The sequence below is a fragment of the Giraffa tippelskirchi genome, chromosome 9 (assembly GCF_054371585.1).
Source record: "Giraffa tippelskirchi isolate mGirTip1 chromosome 9, T2T-mGirTip1v1.2.pri, whole genome shotgun sequence".
Classification (NCBI taxonomy): Eukaryota; Metazoa; Chordata; class Mammalia; order Artiodactyla; family Giraffidae; genus Giraffa; species Giraffa tippelskirchi.
The window spans coordinates 33,619,222-33,641,747 of NC_137283.1; the positions used below are offsets into that span (position 1 = coordinate 33,619,222).

Sequence of the window (22,526 nt, forward strand, 5' to 3'; positions counted from 1 at the left end):
CTTCTACTTAAATGTTGTGCAATGCTGTGCTAAATCGCTTCAGTCGTGTCTGACTCTTCGCAACCCTATGGACAGTAGCCCGCCAGGCTCTTGTGAACATGGGATTCTCCAGGCAAGAATACTGGAGTGGGTTACCATTTCCTACTCCAGAGGATCTTCCCAACCCAGGGATCGAACCCACGTCACTTTCGTCTCCTGCCTTGTCAGGTGGGTTCTTTACCTTTAGTGCCACCTTCTTAAATGTTCAGGTGAGTCCCACATCTGCGTCTAGGTTCAGCCTTTCTGAACTCAGTCTGTATTCATTCTTTGTGATTCCTTCAACAAGTATTTACTGAGGGCGTACTATGCCTCACACTATCCTAGTGGTTGGAGACACAGTAGTAGTCAAAACAGACAAACACCCTGTATGCGAGACAGCAAAAGAGACACAGATGTGTAGAACAGTATTTTGGACTCTATAGGAGAGGGCGAGGGTGGGATGATATGGGAGAATGGCGTTGAAGCCTGTAAATTATCATATGTGAAACGAATCGCCAGTCCAGGTTCGATGCATGATACAGCGTGCTCGGGCGGGATGACCCAGAGGATGGGATGGGGAGGGAGGTGGGAGGGGGGCTCTGGAAGGGTAACACATGTACACCCATGGCGGATTCGTGTCAATGTATGGCAAAACCAATACAATATTGTAAAGTAAAAAAATAGATAAATAAAGATAAAAAAAGAAAAAACAGACAAACATCTCTGCCTTCATGGAGCTACATCCTTATGGGAGAGAAGATGTTAAAGTAGAAATAAACAAAATACTGGGAGTATTAGATGATAGAGAGATTATGAGAAATAAACCAGACAAAAGAGTGGAAAGTGTGTGTGTGTGCATGCATGTATTTGTATGTGCGTGAGGGAGAGAAAGAAGGAGGCAGAGGCTTATAGTTTGAGAGAATGTCTCCCAGGTCACCTCATTGAAAAGGTGGCATGTAAACAAAGATGGAAAGGAAGTAAAGACATGGGACCTGCAAATCTCTGGGGGAAGAGCTTTCCACGCAGTGGGAAAGGCATTTACAAAGATCCTGAGGCAGGATCCTGCCTGCTGCATCCAAGGGCCAGCATTCTGGGCAGGGAACAAGGCAGAAGGGCAGGAAGTGAGGCAGCAAGGCTGGCGTGTGGCAGCTCACGTGGGCCTTGGAGGCTATTGTGTGGACTTAATTCTAAGTGAGACACAGAGCTGTTATTTGAGTTTTAGACAAATACATCCTGTGAATTGCTTTTTATTTATTTTTTTTCCTTTGTTTTGTTTTTAAATTGTAGTAAAATACACATTACGTACAATTTACCATCTTAAATCACTTAGGTGTACAGTTCAGTAGTGGTAAGTACACTTGTGTAACCAGTCTCTAGAGCTTTCTCCATCTTGGAAAATGAAAACTCCACCCCTATTAAACCACTCCCGTGCCCCAACCCCAGCCCCTGGCAACCAGCACCACTCCACTTTCTGTCTCAATGCGTGTGACTGCTCTAGGTACCTCGTGGAAGTGGAATCATGCAGTATTTGTCTCTTGTGACCAGCAATTTTCACATACTGTAGTGTCCTCAAGATTCATCCATGCTGTAATGGGTGCCAGAACTTCCTTTCTAAGGCTGAGTAATAGTCTACTGTATGTGTACACCTGTCGGGTTTGTCCATCCATCCATCCATCCATTGATTGAGCTGCTTCACTTTTTGGCTGCTGTGAATGTGGGTGTGCAGACCCCTGTGAGGCCCGCTGTCATTTCTTTCGGATGTATACCCAGGAGAATGACTGGGGCCCGTGCTGGCAATTCTGTGCCTACTTTGTGGAGAGACCACCGTAGCGTCGTCTTCAGCAGCTGCACCAGGATCCCAGCTTCTCCACACCCTCTCCCACACTTACTGTTCCTGTTTTTGTTTGGTTTGTCTTTAATAGTGGTCATGCTGTAGGTGTGGGGTGCTAACTCATCGAGTTTCCCTAATGATCAGTGATGTTGAGTATCTTTTCACGTGCTCATTTGTCATTTGTGTATCGTCTTTGGAGAAATGTCTCTTCAAGGCCTTTGCCCATTTTTTGTTCAACTTGTCGGGGTTTCTTGTGTGGTGGTTGCTGAGTTGTAGTTCCTATGTGTTCTGGTTATTTTCTCCTTATCAGATAGGTGGTTTGCAAATGTTTTCTCCCATTCTGAGAGATGCCCTGACAGGATTTCTCTGGATGGTGAGTTGAGAGTAGGCTGGAAGGGGGTAAAGATGGAAGGGGTAGCCAGGTACCTCATCCTTGCTGCTGTTCTGTACTCGCTGAGTTCTGTCTGACTTTTTGTGGCCCCAGGGACTATAGCCCACCAGGTTTCTATCCATGGGGTTTTCCAAGCAAAAATACTGGACTGGGTTGCCATTTCCTTTTCCGAGGGATCTTCCTAACCCAAGGATCGAACCCACGGCTCCTGCTGCATCTCCTGTGTTGTAGGCAGATTCTTTACCACTGAGCCACCAGGAAAACCAAGTTACCTGGTTATCTTAATATTTCTGAACTAGAAAATGTAGCATCACCATTCTACCCTGAGCTGTGGTGTCCAGATCCTGTGGACCCTGTCTCTGTGCCACCACCTCTCACCTGGTCCCCTGGGACATAGATGCCCTACTGCTGAGAGGCCTGTGAGGCCTTGCCTGATGTGGTCCCTCTGCTTCTGCCCTGCCCATCTCCTGCCAGCATCCGCACCCCCCATCCCGGAGCTGGCCCGCACAGCCTCTTCCAGGCAGAATCCACCCCAGCTCCCCTCTCCCTTCTGGCAGATCTCACCCATCCTCACTCCCACGCTCCGTTGTTCCCCATCTCCATGGCTGCCTCTTCTGCTCAACAGGGAACTCTTTCCAGCATGTGAAAGAGGCCCGTCTTCATCACAGCATCCTTCCTCTAGCCTGGGCCTGGCACAGAGCAGGGCCCAGAACGCGTTTGATTCAGTGAATAAATACACAGATGAGAAAGAAGAAAGAAGGTGTGAGATGAAAGAGACAGGGAAGACAGAGCGGGGGAGCGCTGGGGGTGGCCCACAGCTGTCCCGTGGCCCCTTGGACTGTGTACGGTCGGTCCCTCTTTGTGCGACTTGGGGCCAGCGGCGCCCCTCCCCTTCTTTCCTTAGACCTTCTTTTTCCTGGCTCCCTGGTACTGCATTCAGAGTTCCTGGATGAGGCTCAACTCTGTTCTCTTTATTTCTCCTTCTTTTTTCCCATACTTTACATAATAAAGGTTTCCTTTTCTATTCTTTTTTTTCCCTTTCTTTTTATTTGGGAGTCAGAAAACTGAAGAGACTATCTTTATTAAGAACTTAATAAAGAACTCAAAGGAAGTAGTTTGGCAGGGGGAGCATGGAGGAAAAAGTGGCCTTTCACTCCAGAGAGATTTTGCTGTGTGTAAAGGGAGCTGTACCCTCGTAAGTGGGTTTTTGGGTTCAAGGCCTGGGAGAGATGGGAAGAAAACAAAGGCATCAGCAAGAAGGCCCAGAACTTCTGGGAAAGAGGGCCTTGTTTATGCCTGTTGGAACCGATTTGGTCAAGTGTTTGTTTAAAAGAGATGCCACTTGGTGAGCGACGCCTGGCTCCCTTGTGTCGTGTTCGAGACTGCTTGGATTGGCTGGAGCCCCCGACACTGTTTACTCAGAAGCTGGCCCCAGTGAGCGCGTGGAACCAGAAGCACAGCACCCCAGCTCCACGGGGTCTGAAATATCTGGATACCAGGATCTGGGCTGTGGCAGCTTGAATCCGCCAGGCAGAGCCAGACCCACAAGGGGGCTGGCCTGCTCCCTCCAGCCTTGGTTAGCATTTGTCAGATTTCTGCTGATTAATAAATACTGGTTGGTGGGTGAGACCATGGTATTTTTTAGAAAGAGGATTCAAGGACAAATACGTCTCGGAGGGAGGTGAACACTGAACACATATGTGAACATCTGCCAAATACAGCAGTGTGGTTCAGGTGGGACCATCCCTATCCCTAAAGTAAGGGGGTGTGGCCCCATCTTCCAGATGAGGAAACTTGAAGAGCAGAGCTGTCAAGAAGGTGGGGTCAGAGGTGCAGGGGATTCGATTCCAGTTAGACCCAGCGTTGAGTTCCTGTTTCCCTTATTAGGTTGTCAGGATTCTGCACTTTTTTTTTTTAATCCCTTGTGCCTGTCGACATGCCTGATACATGGTAGGTGTCGGTAAAATGTGAAGTGTGTAATGATGCGTTCAGTTGGATTAAATTGGACGCTGGGCTGTAGCGCCTGCATTCTTGGTAGTGATGGGGTTGGCCTGGATTCTGAAGATTCTAGACACGAGCTGCCTCAAAAGCTGGCTGGTTGCATGGGGCACATCCTTTGTGGGAAAGTGTGCTGGTGAGTTCTGAGTTCTGTCATGCCAGGCTGCTCTCCACACGGTCAAAATATCACTCCCATGTTCCTATCCTTGGGGAGAGCAGCCTGGCTTAGAACTTGGGCAGACAAACTTGTCACAGGCAAAGAATCTGATGTTGTGTCTAGCTTCTGGCCTGCAGGTAATAACCTGATGGAAAGAAGGATGGGAGACCTCATTTGCGAGTGTCATAGCATTTGTAATCCTCTGAAACGGCAGGGGAAGAAATGTCTAAAAGTGTGGAGGAAAGTAGTTTCTTTGCAAAATGACAGGTTGGACTCACCTTCCCTGTGTGTTTCAGGCAACACAACAGGATTCGCAGCGTGGAGGGGAGTCAGCTGAAGGCTTACCTTTCCTTGCAAGTGTTGGATCTCAGCGCCAACAACATCACAGAGATCCGGAGCACCTGCTTCCCACACGGACTGCCCCTCAAGGAGCTGTAAGTGCGGCGGGTCTGCCTGCAGTGCCCAGGTCCGGACACTGGTGGATGCCTGGCTGAGTCCGTGGGCCAGGCACATGCCTCCCATATGTGCTCGTCACAGGGCAGGGGCCCCAGGTCCACAGTCCTCTGTTAGCCCCTTTCCAGCATGTCCAGGTCAGCGGTGCTGTGCTGACTGACTGTACACGTGGGTGAGGGAGCTGACATGGGGAGAGGCTAAGTAGCCTAACAGACGGACCATCTCAGAGCACCATCTTGCGCTAAAACACGTGGCTATGTGGACCACAAAGCCGGTTTTCTTTCTCCTTCCCTGGGCTGCCTCCTAGGAGAGCTTAGAGAAAAGATTGGGAGTAGTTAGGTGAGTGACAGCAGAGGCCAACCTCTCTGCAGAGACTCAACCAGCCAGTGCTCACCCATCCTCTGAGTGCTCTCGACCTTCTTTGTCTGGTTGTTGGTGTCTTTCTGTTCTGCCCTGTCTCACACCCGCTGATGGCAGACAGAAGGAAAACAGTCAAAACCTAATTAACCCACGGCTTGTTGGTAGGAAAATATTAGTTTAGGGAAGAAACTGAAAACTCAGGCTAAAGAGGCATCTTCAGGTGACATGCAAGCCCTCATCTCCTGGGTTACTACTGAGTACTCTAAGGGTTGTTTGTGAGGTTGGTTTATGGGTCATTCTGACCCATCAGTTCAGAGATGAAGGCCGGATGCACAGATTTTTGAGGTGCCCTAGGAGCGGAACAGTCTCTTTGTTAGGATGCATCAGGGTGCCCGAGGTGGAAATCGGAGGCCTTGGCCGATCCTTCAGCTGATGGAGTGGTGCTCAGCCCCCAGTGGGGCTTCTGAAAGAGGTCCACCGGCCACCCACCACCACCCTGCTTGGGACAAAAACACCTCCCCTGCTGAACCACCTCGCAGTGACCTTCTCTCTCTCTGCACGAAAGCAGGGGGACTCTGTGTTTTGGCAGACGCTGGCCGGTATATCTTCATCACACAGACTGTTCTTCTTTAATCTGGAGTGTTAAGAACAAACAGTCCAGCTCCGTTTGCAAAGAATCCTCATGTGCCCTGTGCTGGGCCTCTGCCGGATGGATACGAAGAATACCTCCTTCCCTTCCCAACTCTGATGCAGAAAATTCTCTCTGGTCTTTTCTCTTTTGTTTAAGGCACAACAGGCAGCATCAGTCCAGGGAAGGTGGAAGGAGAAGTGGTGTGGCCCCGCTTCCCTTCCCTCTCCCCCGCTGGGAACCGTTCGTGTAGCTCTCCTTCACTAGAATGTTTCTCTGACACATTTGAAATGATTAAAATGAAATGTTTTAATGAAGTCATACAATGGGATCCACTTCAGAATTAAAGGCCATTTCCCCAAATTGTGAAACCCTCTCTGACCTTGCCTCACAGTGGACTTTCTGCTTTCTAAGGCTCTTCTCACCAACCTTGAACCCTGACCCTTGGGTAGTGGCTGGCAAGGAGGGACTCACTCCCGCAGCGGCCCAACTGGAGTGGAGGTCGTTGACTTCCCTCCTGGAGTAGTCGCTCCAGCTGAAAGCAGGGTGAGCTGTGGGCTCGAACAAGCCAGGCCTCTGTCACGTCTGAAGAAGACAGTCTTGACACCTGAGGCTGGGAGTGGAGATGGGCTTTGCAGCCTCAGGATGACAAATGTCTCGTTGGAAACCCAGCCTGCTGGGTGTGTTGTAGGTTGTTTTCCCAACTCAGCCAGGTCTGGCGTCTGTAACAGGATGAGGAAGGCCTCCTACTGACCCCTGCATTTTCTCTCCTGAATCCTTCCAGCAACCTGGCAAGCAACCGGATCAGCACCCTGGAATCAGGAGCATTTGATGGTCTGTCACGGTCACTGCTGACGCTTCGGTTGAGCAAAAACAGAATCACCCAGCTTCCTGTGAAAGCATTCAAGTTACCCCGGCTGACACAACTGTGAGTCCAGAGACCTGAGCCATAATTAAGCTTAGCGAAACTTTATGGAGACTAGAGTTCCCCAGGAGCTCATTCCAAATGCACCCGCTTCCCCTGCTCCCCTTCAGTCAGGCTCTGCATAAACTACCAGTAATGGCCCTGCAGCAGCACCTAGTAAAAGCAAATTAGATGCTGGGTCTGGAGCCTTCGGACCGCCCCAGGTTGCTGAGAAAAGATCCTCTGAGGATGTGCAGGCCTATCCTCTTCAGCACTTTCCAAAACGCAGTGAGGAATCCCGCTGCTTAGCTGACCCTGGCTAATACACAGCCTGTGTGGACTGGGGTTCTTATTTATCTCGAGGTTTCTGTGTTTTCTTTTTTAAGGAACCCATGTAATCTGTCCAGTGGCCATTAAGGGGTCCAATGCTGCTTGAGCAGTTAAGAGAGGAACTTAGTGTAGCCAGAGGTAGGAAGCAAGAGATGGGGTCACTGTTTTCATCTCCTCAGTCTCATAAGGTAGTTGATTGACTTTTTTTTTTCTTAAAGAAAGGATGTGTTTGTTTAGTTTTTTGACTACCATAGCTGACCGCACTCCTAGAATGGCCCAGGGTTTGTAGTCAAGAAAACCTCTATTGACCAAAACCTGATGGACTGCCTGTTCCCCGGTTTTTTGCCTTTCCAGTGTCCTTTTTTTGGTAGGAGAAAAATGTATTTCAGGAGAATACATTGATACTGGAGCTTTGGTTTAAGCAGAACGGATTGCTCAGGGGCAGGTATGGTGGCAAGACGGGGTGCTCCCCTGCCCTCTCACTGCTGTGCTTCCCCCACACACCCAGGCGGGGGGTCCCGGAGAGTCTCCCTGATGCTCAGGACCTGGTGTGCGTCATGAGACACTGCAGAAGAATTTGGGGAAAACCGAGGGCTCACTGGTCAGGCTGTGTTCTCTCTTCCCGAGTGTTACCAATGTAGCCAGCTCACCCAGATTCCTGAAATCTTTTGGTTCACTGAGGTCTCATCATGCAGGGGCTGGAGGCCCATGAGTGTGCTTCATGGTGGGTCCAGGCACCTCCTCCCAAATGCAGTTGGTGGGAAGTTGCCACCAGTGTCCGGTGGTTCGAGTTTTCCTGGGTTGACGCATCTGCTGGGGGTTTCTGCTGTTGAGCTAAGTGATGGCTCACCTAAGACGTTCATATCCTGAATCACACCCTGTCCTCACTGCAGAGTCACGGTTATGGGGGAGGAAATAGGAGTGCTTACTCATTCTGGGGTGCAAGGGGACCAGCTTCTAGGAGCCCTGGGCTCCCTTTCACACGTGAACAGTGGCCGGTTGGTATCTTATGCACACAGGCTTCCATGGTATGTCTGTGCTTCCCGGGACCTCCTACTGGGATTGTCCCTGGGGACTGCCTGGTGATGGCTGTGGGGGGCATGGGTAGCGAATGCTCTGAACTGCTGGCCTCATCTCTTTAGGGACCTCAATCGGAATCGGATTCGGCTGATCGAGGGCCTGACATTCCAGGGGCTCGACAGTTTGGAGGTGCTGAGGCTCCAGCGAAACAACATCAGCAGGCTGACGGACGGCGCCTTCTGGGGGCTGGCCAGGATGCACGCGCTGTGAGTCGGAGCTGGGCACCAGGGCTCCTGCAGGGCCCTGAGCGATCCTCTAGGACCTCGGCCGGACCCAGCCCCTGCCCTTTGGGACCTCAGCAGGGGCCCTCCTCAGTGTCTTTGGGATCTTCTGCTACTCCTTGTGGTGTTTTCTTTGTAGGCTAGGATAATCTCTTGGCGTTTCAGAGGATTTGGTAAAGTGAGCTGGTTGGTGAGGATGGAAGGCAGGGGCCACTTTGCTGGGGCTGTTCCCCTCTCCCATTTCCACTCCCCCGGTTACTGAATGCACGTTCGGGTGCCCAACTCAATGCGGCCGAACAGTACTGCAGGGTCGGAGTTTGGAGCAGAGAAAGGTTTATTGCAGGTCCATGTGAGGAGATGGGTGGCTCATGCTCCAAGAAAACCCAGAGTCCCAGAGGGTTTCAGGAAAGTATTTCTAAAGGCCAAGTGAGAGAGGAGCATGGTTGCTTGTTAACAACCAACAGCCATGGTGTAGAAATCCCTTGCTCTTGCAGCCGTCCATTGTAGGTCCTGATGTTCAGTAAACTCCGACCAGACAAGTTATTCTTAGTTGTGCAACTTCTTGTCTCTAGATGAGTGGAAAAGCATCATATGGGCTAGTATACTTCATGCTCTAGGCAGCATTCTTAACCGGAAGCAAAAGAGAATACAAAGGTTAAAGTACAGGGAGCATCTATTATGGAGTTAGATTGTTCTTCCTGATTATACCCCTGCCCCCTGCTCCTTGGCGGACAATGGGCTTCCTTCTCACATCCTCTCCCCTCTCCCACACACCACAGGAAGTTCCCTCTCCCTCCACTTCGGGTTTGACAGTCTTCCTTGATGTGCAGGTGGGCCAAAGAATGTATTGTTCATCCTGAGAGATTTATTTCTGTTTTGGGAGCTAATCAAGCCCCTCGCTGCAGATGTTCCACTTCTATCAAGGGAGTGCTTGCTCCAGCCAGATGTGGACAGCCTTGGGGCTTGCCTGCCTAACGGAGGAACAGAAGAGCGTCCGGAGAGGGGCAGACAAGGCAGTTACCGAGCTTCAACTTTTAAATATTTACATTTGTTTATTTTTAATCAAAAGAAACGTATACTCAATAGTTGAGCAAAATCAGATAGTAAAGAAAAGCAGTTGTTGCCCAACCCTAGCCCCCAGTTCCCCTCACAAAAGGAGGCAGTCACTTCTCATCATGTTCTATCTTGTGTTCTGTTTGTAGTTCTGCCGGTGGTTCCTTCCAAGTTAATATACTAATACCACTTACATTTTGATGTGTCATCATGAGATTTCTTGCTTTATGGTCAGTGATTTAACTTGCTCAAGACACGTGGAAGCCCTTCAATCTACAAGTTACACCACTCCATCTGTGTCCTTGCTCAATTATCTTTGCAACTGAAACAAAAACCAAAAACTCCAGGTCCAGTTCCATCAACTCCCTGTGCCTTCCTCATTATCAGGAGCATCTTTCAGTGTGCACACCTTCATACACACACGCACACACACACTTTGTAAAAGACAGCTTAGCCTTGCTAAGCTTTGCTTCTCCCTTTCTTCGTTGTTCACCTTTGCATAACTCGGTCTCTTTTTATATATTCAAGAACACTTGTCCTTGACGTCCTTAAAACTGTCATTTTGGACTTTGGAAGCCAGGTGGTCGTGCTCTGGGTGGGCTGGGAATCAGAGCACATTCTCAGGAAAACATGGAGTTCTTAGTACATACCATTTGGTTTTTCTGTTGAACAAACTCATGCAAACTGGGGGGTGAAGGAAGAGTTACCTTAGACGTTATTTATAAATTAAGGGCTCACGTTTTGAGCAGAGGCAGAAAACAGACAATGTAAAAAGCAAAACCCAGCCGCCTGGAGCCCTTGTGATAGCATGTGGAGCAGCCTGTGAAGTAGTAGCTTCCGGTCACAAGGCCAGTGCTGTGAAGTGGCGTCGTCTATGGCCGCGCTGTCAAGAAGGATGATGGTAACTTACATCCCTACTTACTGAACTTAAACAGGAGCTCAGTTCTCAGCACAAAGCTGAAATTCTGTCCTGCGTTTTCTTCCTTCTCAGCACAGCCCTATGGAGTCAATACTTCTTGGGCATCTCCACTTCATGGTTGTTCAGGCTCCTTCAACCAGCCAGGTGACAGAATTGAGAATTAAGTCCCAGTAGTTCGACCCCAGATGTCAGGCCATGTCTCTTGGCACAGTGGTCCCACGTCCAGGCTTGGTTCACCTAGCTGTGAGTTCCGGCCCCTCAGTACTGGCTGAGCTGAGGAACGAGCTGAGGAACGAGTCTTAGGTTACCTTGCTTGTCTCAGCCTCAGTTTCCTCACCTATAAGACGGGGATAGTGATGAGAGCTACCTCCTCGTCTTCCTCTCTCCTCTTCCTTGAATGGGCTCTGCCTTCTGCTCAGAGCTCCTCTGCCCCTGTGCTGCTGGTTCGCTTGTATGCCACTAAAGAGATTGCTTCTAGGAGCTTCTCTGTGGCCTGTGAGCTCTCTCAGTTGGCCTGAATCCTCACCACCATCTGTATAGCTTTGCCTCTCCGCCACCCCACAGGTGTGCACACACACGTCGGTGCACACCCCAACACGAGTCTCTCCAGCAGTGTCGGCAGATCCTCGGTGCTGCCTGGTGTGATGGCAGGAGCGGCTCCTTTGCTGTCGGGTGGGTGGGTGGGGGCGTGACCCCCAGGATCCGCACTCACCGCACATGGGGCTGTCGTGGCAGGCACCTGGAGTACAATAGCCTGGCAGAGGTGAACAGCGGCTCGCTCTACGGCCTCACAGCCCTGCACCAGCTGCACCTCGGCAACAACTCCATCTCCAGGATCCACCGCGATGGCTGGAGCTTCTGTCAGAAGCTGCACGAGCTGTGAGTGTCCTGCCAGCTCTGCGGGTGACGGTGGACACACCAGGGGGTGCCTCCTCCAGAGCCTGGGGAGCCCTGGGCCCCGTGACCCACAGCATGGGGGCTTGGTAGGGATGGTGAGGGCCTGTTGCAGAGTGGGACCCCTGGACCTGAGAGCCTGACTCTCACCTCTTCCAGACTCTGCTCCCCGTTTCAGGTTAGCTGGGACCACTGTCTAAGAACAGCTGTTTTGAGACTGTCCACAAACGGCTGCAGCCTGTAACATGTGCTTCTCTATAGAGTGGCTACAGGCAGACCTCAGTAGTACTGTGCAGTTAGTCCCAGACCACCTCGTAAAGCAGATCCCATGCTTTTGGCTCCTCAGTACATAGAAAAGTGTCTTTCTGCTACACTATAGTCTGGGAAGTGTGCAGTAGCATTATGTCTGAAAAAATGATGTACAGATCTTAATTTAAAAATACTTTATTACTGAAAAATGCTGTTTATCACCCAACTACACAGGGTGCCAAAACCTTCAGTTTGTTTAGAAGAAAAGTGCAGTATCCTCAAAGCGCAGTAAAGCAGGGTATATCTGTATTGAGGCTCAAACACAGAAAGGATAGGGAACCCAAGAAATGGCGACACGTGGACAGTAAGGAACTTCTATGTGTTTACCATGTTTAAACTTAGTACTGAGTCTTTTGCAGGTTGTGTTTTTATCTATTTGTCCACGTTCTCCCCTCTCCCCCCTCTTCCTTCCCCCTCAGCCCACATATTTCAGTGAAGTCCATCATTACCTAATGTAACAATCGATCGTGTGTGTGTGTGTGTGTGAGAGTGTGAGTGTGATCGGGGTGTGTGTGTGTGTGTGTGTGATCGGGGTGTGTGTGTGATCGGGGTGTGTGTGTGTGTGTGTGTGTGTGTGTGTGTGTGAACAACCCTTTGGGTTTGGCTTCCTGCCCCCTCCAGGCAGTGGAGCTGCACAGTATTCTCACGTGGACTGGGATGGCTTCTGAAAGGCTCTCCTTGGGTCAGGACCCCACTTGGGAGCTCCCAGGACCCATGGTTTTCCATGGTCCAGGCCTGGGAGCCATCAGGAAGCAGGAGAGGTCCTCTTCCCCCCCAGAGCCCGTGCACTTGCACAGGCGAGGAGCCACCTGCCGTCTGAATCACGGGGGGTGTGTCCCCCCGGTACTGAGGCAGTGGTGAGGGCCGCCCTCCTCCTGCGCTCCTCGACCTGCATTCTGTGCTCTTCAGAAGGGTCAGAGAAGGTCACGGGAATGTGTCCTCACCAGCCTAACACTGTGTCCGACACCCAGGTAACCCTGGAGCCAGATTTAGGGCTGCTTTCCACGTGTGTGTCCCGCCCCTCCTTTAAGCTGAATTCTTCTTCTTCTTTTTTTTTTTTTTTACTTTACAATATTGTAATAGTTTTTGCCATACATTGACATGAATCAGCCATGGGTTTACATGTGTTCCCCTTCCTGGACCCCCCACCCACCTCCCTCCCCATCCCATCCCTCTGGGTCATCCCATTGCCCCGGCCCTGAGCCCTTGTCTCATGCATCAAACATGGAATGGTGTTCTGTTTCACATATGATAATATACATGTTTCAATTCTTTAATTGCAGGTGAGGATGTAATTTTGATCTCCTGCCAGGTCTTTGCAACTGACAGACACCATGACTTATTTCTCCAGGAGAGAAAAAGTGTCACTCCCTGCTACCTTTACAAACTTACTAATCTCTGAATTTATTTTCCTTCCTCCTGCCCCAGCCCAGCGTTCCCATTTTTTCAAGGATAGATGACTAATACGCCAGGTCACAACCCACAGCCACATCAGAGGTGCAGTGGGTGTGCTGGGAGGAAAGTTTGATTCTGATGCTCAGAGAAGGTGTGTGATTGGAGGTGTGGGTCTGACCTGCTTACAGTAGGGAGATCATGCTAAGAGGCTGGCTCTGGTGAGGGCAAGGAAGCCTGCAGGGACACTGGTCCCAAGGGCGCCGCCCAGGTGCGGCCTGCAGTTCAGTGAGGAAGTCTTGTTCCAGGCAGTGCCTGGTGGCGCCCTCTACTGGCGGAGGGCGGAGGCTGTCTGGCTCCCTTGCTCATTGTGAGAACCCGCTGGGGTCCCGTCCAGACTCTCCGGCCACAGCCGTGAGAAGTCTTCCGTGGCCTGAATCAGGACCAGCCACGGACACGAGGTGCAGGAAGGGGTTGGGGCCTTGTGGTTGTTTGTTGAATGACCCTGGGTAGTGCTCCGTTTACAGATCTCCTTCCAAGAGTCAGACTACAGGGGTGTCAAGCCCTGGTGGGTTTCTAGTTGTGAGACCACTTTGCCCTCAGGATTCTGGTGGGCATGTCCCTTCCCACTTGGACCCAGATGACTGGCTGACCTGGCTCCACCATGGGGAGAGGAGAAGGGAGGACAATGCCGAGCAACCTGATGGTGACCACGTTCGCTCTCCCATCCCGTTCTCAGGATTCTGTCCTTCAATAACCTGACCCGGCTGGACGAGGAGAGCCTGGCTGACCTGAGTAGCCTGAGCATCCTGCGCCTCAGCCACAACTCCATCAGTCACATCGCAGAAGGCGCCTTCCGGGGACTCAAGAGCCTGCGTGTCTTGTAAGTCTTTCCCCATTGGGTTGATGGGAGAGCAGAAGAGAGCAAGCCACCTGCTTCACTGTATTCCCTTCTCACAGGTCTTGAGTTGAAAAGCTGACTTGTGATGTCTGCCACAGTCTCAAACTTTAATGTCATAAATCAAAAAAGAGCTGGTTCAGCAGAAAACTATCCTTCATTCCCCCTGGGGTGGTGCCTAGAGTGATAAAGACTCAAACTTGTCACCAAGCACTGGTTCCCACACTACGCATGATGGGACGTGGGGTCCGGCTGCGGGAACTTCCCCAGACCGCACGCCGCCCCCTGGGACAGCAGTCCAGCTGGGGGGCCATCCTTGCCATACTGAGCCTTCCCACAGTGACTCATGGTTTTGTCCTGAGCATTTTTATCTGAGCAAGGGCAGTACTGAGGCGCGTGTCTTGGGCTAGCATCTTCACATCTTCAGCACAAACTGTGCGTTCAGAAGCCCATGTCCACAAGAGGTGACGGGGGAGTCCTGTGTTTTCCCTGAGCCTCCTGAGGGTCCTTTAACCCAACGGAGGTGGTCATGTCACCTTCTTCACAGCAACCAATGAGGTGGAAGGAACTTCCAGAGCTTGCTGCAGGGCGCTTTTCTGGGACTGAAATTTTTTAGCTATTGGCTTCCAAGAACTTCCAGGCAACAGAGAACAACCAGCCAACCAGCCACGGGGTAGGGGTTGGGGGTGGCATCTGGATTTCAACAGTGGGTTGCGGGTTCTCCCTCCCAGGCCTGCCCCCTGCAGAAAGAGCGGCTGCTCCAGCCTGATGGGGAGAAAGGCCCTTGCACTTGGCAGAGAGGGCTGAGAAAGCTGTCACACCAGGCTGTCGCTGGGGAGTGAGAAAGAACTGGACACTAGGCTATTCAAGCCAGGGTCAGCCTCCGAGCCCTCGTGGTGCTGACTGACATGGGCCAGGATGTTCAGATGGAGCGGGCCAGAGAAGAAAGAAAAAACTGGCAGCCCGGGCTGGAGCAGGGGGACAGGCACACCAAGCCGCAGCCCTGGGTCCTGGGTGTTTCAGGACGAATAGGGAGGAACCGATGAAAAGAAAGAGGCCCTTCCAGCCTCCGAATCGCAGCTCTCTGTGCACACTGCTGTAAAATAAAGGTCAGAGCAAGCGACGCACTCCACGGTCCAAGGTCCCTGCCCCGTTGGCTCTCCCAGGAGCCAAGAGCAGCATCCCGTCCTGTTCCTGGCCCACATCTCCAGGGCTCCGGAAAGGAAGGTGTGGGAGATCTTGTGGAAAGTCGGAGAGGGCCGACCGGGGTGGCGCGGGGGCATGGTCACCAGGTGGGGTGTCTCGCCCGGTGGTGACCTGCTCTTGGAAGCTGGGTCAGGAAGCTGAGTCATCGGCCTTGTGATTCTCATTGTTGGAGGAGACCGGCCCGAGAAGCTGGCCTCATCCTCTCATACTGGCAAGTGGGTCACAAGTCTGACTCAGCATCCAGATGTGCCTGGCTGGGAGTCAGCACCTGTGGAGGCCCTGGAGGGGGAGATCGGAGGTCAGGGTGCAAAACCCACTTGCCAGCCTGGAGGTGGCTGCAGAGGGCCCTGTGCCAAGGGCTAGCTCTTCACTGTCCCCCTCCTCCACGGGCCTTGTGCAGTGTCTCGTCAAGTCCAGGGAAGGGACCCTAGGTGGTAGGAAAGCAGATGGAAACCTTAGGGAACCTTTTGGACTCCTTCTCAGAGCAGTGGCCAAAAGTCCACCCTTGGGGAATGCCGTCTGCACCCCTTCCCCCGGGGCTGGCCTTAGCCTGCTAGGGAGCAGCACGTGGAACCCAGAAGCTGCTGGTCAGAGGCCCCTGTCAGCTTTGTTGGGAGGCTAGGAAAGCCAGGCTGCACAGCAGGGTAGCCTGGTGGTCACACCTCTGATTTTTTTTTTTTTTCTGTTTATTTCATATTGGGGTATAGCCGATAAACTCTGTTGTGGTAGTTTCAGGTGAACAATGAATAGACTCAGCCATACATACGCATGTATCCATTCTCCCCCAAACCCTCTCCCACCCAGGCTGCCACAGAACATTGAGCAGAGTTCCCTGTGCTGTATAGTAGGTCCTTATTGGTGATCCATTTTAAATATAGCCATGTGTACAGGCAAGCATAAGTTTGTTTTCTAACGCCTGTAATCTTAGGCGGACATACCGTCCAGGCATCTGGAATAGACTGGGATGTTCCGAGCTTCAAGGTGGCAGACTGGGCGTGGTTCTCTCTTCCCACAGCAGGCTGGATGCTGAGCCTTCTGTCTCTCCTCCCCAGGGATCTGGACCACAATGAGATTTCGGGCACAATCGAGGATACCAGTGGCGCTTTCACAGGGCTGGACAGCCTCAGCAAGCTGTGAGTGTGGGCGCTGAAAGATCCGTGGGGCTGGTACACAGAAGTGACTCCCCGCCCCCGCCCCCCTCCAACACACACACCACTTTGGTTGTGGGTCCACCCCGGGTAGCACTGGCACATCCCTTGTTCTTTTGTTTGGAAAGGAAAGTTGCATAGGAAGGCAGGAGACCTCTCCGCTTCTCTCTGACCTGCCATCTCCTTGCTGCCCTGGGCGCTGGTTTTTTTAGGGCTGAAGATTTGGGGTTTGGAGGCCGGCTGGATCTTCTTTCCTCTTCAGTTCTTGACTGATGTGAAAACAGCCAACTTTTTTGTTGTTCTTTCCTCAAAGGAGTCTTGCCCTGTTATTCAGTTTCTAGAAATTCTAAACATCTAAAGCCAAGTAACTCTTGATGGTTTAGAGTCTTCGGGCAGTCTTTTTGTTGTCAATCATAATCTTAAAGAGAAACAGTCATTACCAAGGGTGATACAGTAGCTATGTTTTTTATTCAGGGTTTCCAGTGTTTGGGGTTTGTTTTTCTCAGCTCCTAGAATTTGCAAGTCATGTGTATGTGTGCGTGCACTCCTGTGTGTATTACATCTAACTCTCTGGAGGCGTGTATCTGTGTGTGTGTGTGTCTGTATGTTAGTGAGTGGGACATCTATCTCAGGAGGTGTGTGTCTGTGTGTGTGACATCTAACTATCTCACGAGGCCTGGCTGTGTTTTGCACTTTTCTGTAGTTGAGGAAACGGGAAGGGATCTTGCCCAAGATTACACAGCTGCTGGGTGGCAGGGCCTGTGTGGCCCCAAAGCCCACCCTGTACCCTCCTCGTCCACTGTTTCTGCCTCTCACCAGCATTCTGTGCTGAGCCGCCCTGGGAACATTCAGGCGTGGGAGTGGGAGCTATTACTACTGTTTACTGTCTCTCCAGTGGAGGGTGTGGAGGAGGACAAGACAGGATGGTCACAGCTCCGTACCCCCCTCCCCCGCCTGTTTTGGAGACGGCAAGCCGAGCACGAGAGTAAAGTAAATATTTTGAAAGCGGCCATGAAGGGCGAGGCTCCAGAAAGCCTGTGGTGGGAGGGCCTTTCTGAGGAGTTATTGTTTCTAATTTGTTTAGAAAAGTGGGGTTTTTCACGCCTTGGGTACTCTGGGAGTGGTGAGTACGCGTCAGCTATTTTGACTCGAGGTCTCTTCCTGAGGATCCTGTGTTCTGAGAATGGGTCGGAAAAGCCTGGCAGCCTTCTTCTTCTCCCCTAAAATGCTCCCTTCTCCCACACCTCCTGGGCGCTTTGCCCCACAAGCTTGGGAAGGGGACCACACGATGGGGCACAGAGGCATGTCGTTGACAGGGGAGCCCCAAGCTCGGGATGCGGCTGCTGGAGGGCATGGGCAGGGGTGTGGGCACCTGAGCAGCCGTTCAGCTCGAGCCTCATCTCGAGCGCCTCGCCCGGCCCCAGCCTAAGCAATGGCAAAGGTGGGGTCCTGTGTGGGGTCTGTCCATTCCGTGAAACCTGGAGGCGGTTCTTGGGTGTTGTGGCTTCCAGTAGGCTCTTCCTTGCCAGGTGAAGGCAGTGACCCCTGGGGGCATGTGACTTCTGGTTCCGTGTAAGCCATGCTGTGTCTAGAACCTGGAACTACTTCCTAATTGCCTGTGATCTGTTCTCCAGCGTGTTCTCCTTTCCCTGCTGGACTACAGTAACAGTCCTGTGTAAAGTCCCAAGAACTCAGCCCAAGGGCTTGGATCCCTCACTTGCCCTGAGCTGCTTGACACAGGTTCCTTGGAAGCAGCTGGTTAACCCTGACCTGTAGAATAGTCTCCAGTCTCCTCCCACCCAGCTCTGCTGGGATCTTGGGCATGGAGGCTCTCCGTAGCGTTTCCAAAAAAGACTGACAGATGCAAACAATTGGGGGAAACTGAGACAGTAACAGTAATTCCTTAATATCATTAAATACATGCAATCAGTTACTTAGGTGGGCTGGTATTTCAGTTCTATCGCAAAAGAAAAAAAAGTGATTCTCTTTCTTGGTTAGAAAAGGAAAACTATGTGATGCAGATTCTCAGAGGTGAGGAATGAGAAGTGGGCAGATGGGAAACAGGACTGGCATTGTTACATGATGGTCACGGCTGTGAGATGGGCTGTGATCCTGTGACCCTGGTGCGTGGCTCTGGTCAGAAACCAGCGTGAGTGGAACGTGGTGGTCCTTCCCGCCCATGAGGCGGGCCTGGGCTGCAAGGCCACGAGACTTGTGGTTCTGTGTAAACCAGCCCGTGTCCAGCTTGCAGCCCTTCCTAATGGCTAGTTGTGTTGAGTCAGCATCAGTCACGTGACGTGGGAGGAAGCCGAGCTGCTTTGGTCTCCCTGGAGTGCTGCCCGAACGCTCCGCAGCGTGGCCATGACACCACGTTGCCCCGTTGAGCAGCCTAGTGGTGACTCTGTCGGACCCATTATTGGGGGGCAGGGGGCGCATGTCAGTATGAAAAAGGGCTCTCCACCCGTAGGGCTGTTGTCAGGGCTCCAGGTCCCCCGAGCCTGGCTGGCTCAGCCACAGAAGCACCTGGGGGCGGAGATCGGGGACCTCCCTCGATAGGGCCGGAGGACACGCTGTGTGGCCTGCACTCCCCTAGTCAAGGACCTGGGGTCCTTCCTGCCAGGCCCAAGGCCAGACTGAAATTAAAATGTTTTCCAAGAAAGGAACAAGTGAGCAGCAGAGCCATGAAAGGCTTCCCTCTGTGAAGCCTGCCCTGCCTTTCATTTTCCAGCCGCTGAACAGGGCCGTCGGGGATGGGCCTTCCACCCAGAGCTTGCTGGCCGGGCATTGCTGTGCTCACCCACACAGCGGCCCCCCTGTTCCAGAGTGTCAGCAGGGCACCAGTTGGGGCCCCACGTGCGGCAGGGGGCAGGGTTTCTGGAGCACAGGTCAGCCACAGAGAAGAGCGTTCAGTCACTTGTGTGCAACGGGGAAACAGGTGCCGGCCTGCGACTCTGGCTCCCCCATGGCATTCCTGGGCACAGGCCCTTCAGTCTTTGTGGGGTGGAGTTAGCGAGAGCTGGGTTGGCAGGGGATGAGGGAGAGGGTTTGACAGGCGAAGCCCAGGGTCTGCTCCAGGTCAGTGGTGTGGGGGACATCTGGCCGGCTGTCCTTTCTTGGGAGCCATTATCGGGTGCAGCCACATTCATTGGCCCCCCCGCCCTCAGCCCCAGCTCTCCTCTGCCCACATAGTCTGTTGGGCGAGCCCAGCCCCCATCCACAGACATCTGCTGGGGCATAGGAGGAACTGTTTCAATCCACCTACAGGTCGATTAGCCAGCCCCTGAGTAATTGAGAATTTGAGATTTTGTTTTATTGCTATTGTCACCATTAGAAATAGCAGCCTGATCTCACTGTCAAAGAGGTCAACGTGACTAATATTTAATGGACAAAATAAAGCACAGCTTTTTTCCTGGATCTCATTTACGGAAGATTTCACTGAAGAGTTCACTACGTTTTACTGGGACCTAGAGCGCGCAGTGACTCGACCTAGGGGATCTGAGTAAGTGCGAGGTTGGCAGCGCTGTCAGAGGCGCCGGGCTTCAGTGCCCCTCAGGCTAGAGCTGGTGCACTCGCCCGGCGGTGAGGGAGCCCCAGCAGGCACGGCCACCGGGTTTCTGGGTGTTGGGTTTGTCTGTCTTACAATGAAAGCCTCAGACAGAGAGCAGTCGTGAAAGCTCTTGCAAGATGAGATTGTTTTCATGTTCATGCAGACCGCCTCCCAGAGAAGGAAAGGGCAAAGGGGTCAGTGGCCTTGGTGCTGCTTCACCCTCGGAGGCAGGTGCCGGAGCTGCTGCCTCCGAGGGCCAAGCTCGGTCCCCATGGGGCCGCTGTGACGTTGCAGGGCCGGCACAGCCCTGGGGTCCAGCGGCCTGGGAGCAGGCGGAGGCCGTGCCTGGTGCAGACTGGGTCCGTGGGGCCTGTGACCCTGTCTCTCGGAGGTAGCCTCGTGGTCCTCACCTGCATGGCCCCAGGGACTCTCTGCAATGAGCCGGAGGCTTGGGGCCCGTGTGGCAGGCAGCGGCTTTCTTCAGGCCTCACGCTTCTCTTTCCAGAGAGGGGTTGCTGCTTGTTGTCCCTCGTGGGCCCCATCCTAACGCAGGTCTGAAGCAGGGCTGGGCTTTAATGGCAATCATCCCCCTGATGCTCGGTGGATCTAGACGAAGAATCCTGCTCCTGGTGAGCGGCTAGCCAGCCTGCCTTTCTCCAGGGCTTTCTGCCCTGAACACCGGTGCCTAGGGGTCCCTGCCCCACCCTGTGGTTCAGAGACTTCCCGGATGCTGGCTGCCGGGAGCCCGTGTCCTTCCTAATCTGCTCTTTGCAGAACCCTGGTAGGCACCATGGTCACAGCCGCATGTGTCAGCATGATTTGGGTGTTCGCCGACGGTTTTGTGTGCAGCAGCGGGCGGAGAGAATGCAGTGTGGGCTCTCATCAGAGCGTCTGATAATGAGGAGGGAAATCTGGAATCTGATGCTTTTCCTTCCCGGCATCCAGCCACTCTTGGTGCACCCCTACCGTTCACCCCAAGTCCAGGCTCACTTCCCTTCGGATCACACAGCCTGCGGAAGAGGCGTGCGTGTCCTCCAGGTGTATAGCAGGCCCCAGATTTGGGTTTTTGAGAAAACTCTGGCTGTCACTGCTGAGATGGTGATTGGAGTGGCCAGCAGGCGAGCGCCCCCTCTCTTGGGTGGTCGGTCCAGGTACAGTCGTTAGGTAACCTTTGAGGACCTGTCTGTCTGGGATCTGACGATCCTCGCGCCATCGGCCTCATGTGAAACCTGGGCTTTTGCTGAAGAGCTGAGGGGCCTTCTCATGGGCAGGGGCACAGCTCCGTGTGGCCACATCCTGGCTGCCATCTCCGTGGACACCCACTGTCCTGTCCTCTTCCAGCCACCTCTAGGGACCTTTATCCCCAGAATGCAATTTTCAGAAGTGGGCTGTAGTCTTTAGTCCAAGAGTTTTCATTCTGACTGCACGTGCTCTCACTGGAGCCTGATGAGTCGCCCTCTCCCCTGTGAGACTGTGGCTACACACCCCCCGCCCGCGGGTGGTCCCTGGGGAGATAGCCAGGTTGGGTGAGGTGATTTCCGCTTAACACCACAAGGGTCCTTTTTTGGCAAGACAGAGCATGGAATTCCTACTTGTCATCACTGTTAAGTTCTAATAAAGATGAAAGTAACTCATTTCAGAAGGGGAGGGCCTGTGTGCCTCAGACGCATCATCTCGGCCCAGGTCAGATTTCCACGTGCCTCCCCTGGACCGACTTCTCAGCTGGCGTCACCCTGACTCTGTGTTCTCTCTCCCCACACCTCCCTCGTCCCTCTCCCGCCCTCTCCACCTCTGTTTCTGGATGTTTGGAAACTGCAGGACGCTGTTCGGCAACAAGATCAAGTCCGTGGCCAAGAGAGCGTTCTCGGGGCTGGAAGGCCTGGAGCATCTGTGAGTACCCAGCCAGGCCTCCCCGACCCCAGGCCTGCAGACGCGGCGGCCGGGGAATCCACTGGCAATTCAGTCACGTCTTTGTAAACCCAGAAACAGGCTCTTCAGAAATGCCAGCTGCTTCCAAGTCAGCTTCAACTTTGGCTTTCGTCTTGCCTATGCCAGCAACGGTTACCAAACATATGGCCTCTTGGGGCTCACAGAAATACCTTCCTCCCTCCCCTTGCCCAGCACTGACTCGGGCCCTGGGCTCCTTCCACTTCCTTGATGACCCTTCACCTGCCTCAGGCTGGCGCCTCCCCTTAAGCAGCTCAGCAGGGCTTAGGGACGTGGTGGGCCAAGCCAGGAGTTGGGGGGACAGGGCCAGCCCTGAGGCTGATCAGTGTCACTATCTGATGCCTCTGGTACTGGATTCTTATTTTGTGTTTAAATCAAATGCAACCTTGATTCTTTTGGGAAAGTTTTCCCTGTTGACTTGCTGAGCAGGCCTCAGCTTAGCTTTAATGCTGCCCTTAGGACTGGCTTATTCCCCAGTTATTCCGTGTGCATGTGTGAATATAGGTGAAAGAATAGCCACTTACGGTGGCCTTCAGACCGGACACGGGGGTGTGACCTATTGCCCATGGTTCATCAGCAAAACCAAGGCTGTCAGGAAAAATCTCTGAGCATCTTAACTCACACACGTGGCTGACCTGAAGGATACCTCGAGTTTCTTTGCCTAAGTAAAGAATGTTGCTTTTCAGGAACCTTGGAGAGAATGCAATCAGATCTGTCCAGTTTGATGCCTTTGTGAAGATGAAGAATCTTAAAGAGCTGTAAGTACCTGGGATTCTGTGGCCCCAGATTAACGTGAGTAGAGGATTTCAGAGTAAGAAGTGTCTTGTTTGCAGTAAGCTTCA

At 52.6% G+C, this 22,526-nt stretch overlaps 1 protein-coding gene across 6 annotated transcripts in view; it reads left to right on the forward strand.

Annotated features, from left to right (window-relative positions):
• The window catches only part of LRIG1 (leucine rich repeats and immunoglobulin like domains 1), a 539,770-nt gene that overhangs the window by 501,357 nt on the left and 15,887 nt on the right, over nucleotides 1-22,526 (forward strand). For all 6 annotated transcript variants that reach the window (XM_081528432.1, XM_081528434.1, XM_081528428.1 and 3 more), the window contains 8 exons: nucleotides 4,692-4,829; nucleotides 6,621-6,764; nucleotides 8,213-8,356; nucleotides 11,079-11,222; nucleotides 13,678-13,821; nucleotides 16,095-16,175; nucleotides 21,556-21,627; nucleotides 22,371-22,442. In XM_081528432.1, the coding sequence (XP_081384558.1) occupies nucleotides 8,346-8,356; nucleotides 11,079-11,222; nucleotides 13,678-13,821; nucleotides 16,095-16,175; nucleotides 21,556-21,627; nucleotides 22,371-22,442 (524 nt within the window). In that variant the 5' untranslated portion in view covers nucleotides 4,692-4,829; nucleotides 6,621-6,764; nucleotides 8,213-8,345. The remainder of the gene's footprint in view (nucleotides 1-4,691; nucleotides 4,830-6,620; nucleotides 6,765-8,212; nucleotides 8,357-11,078; nucleotides 11,223-13,677; nucleotides 13,822-16,094; nucleotides 16,176-21,555; nucleotides 21,628-22,370; nucleotides 22,443-22,526) is intronic.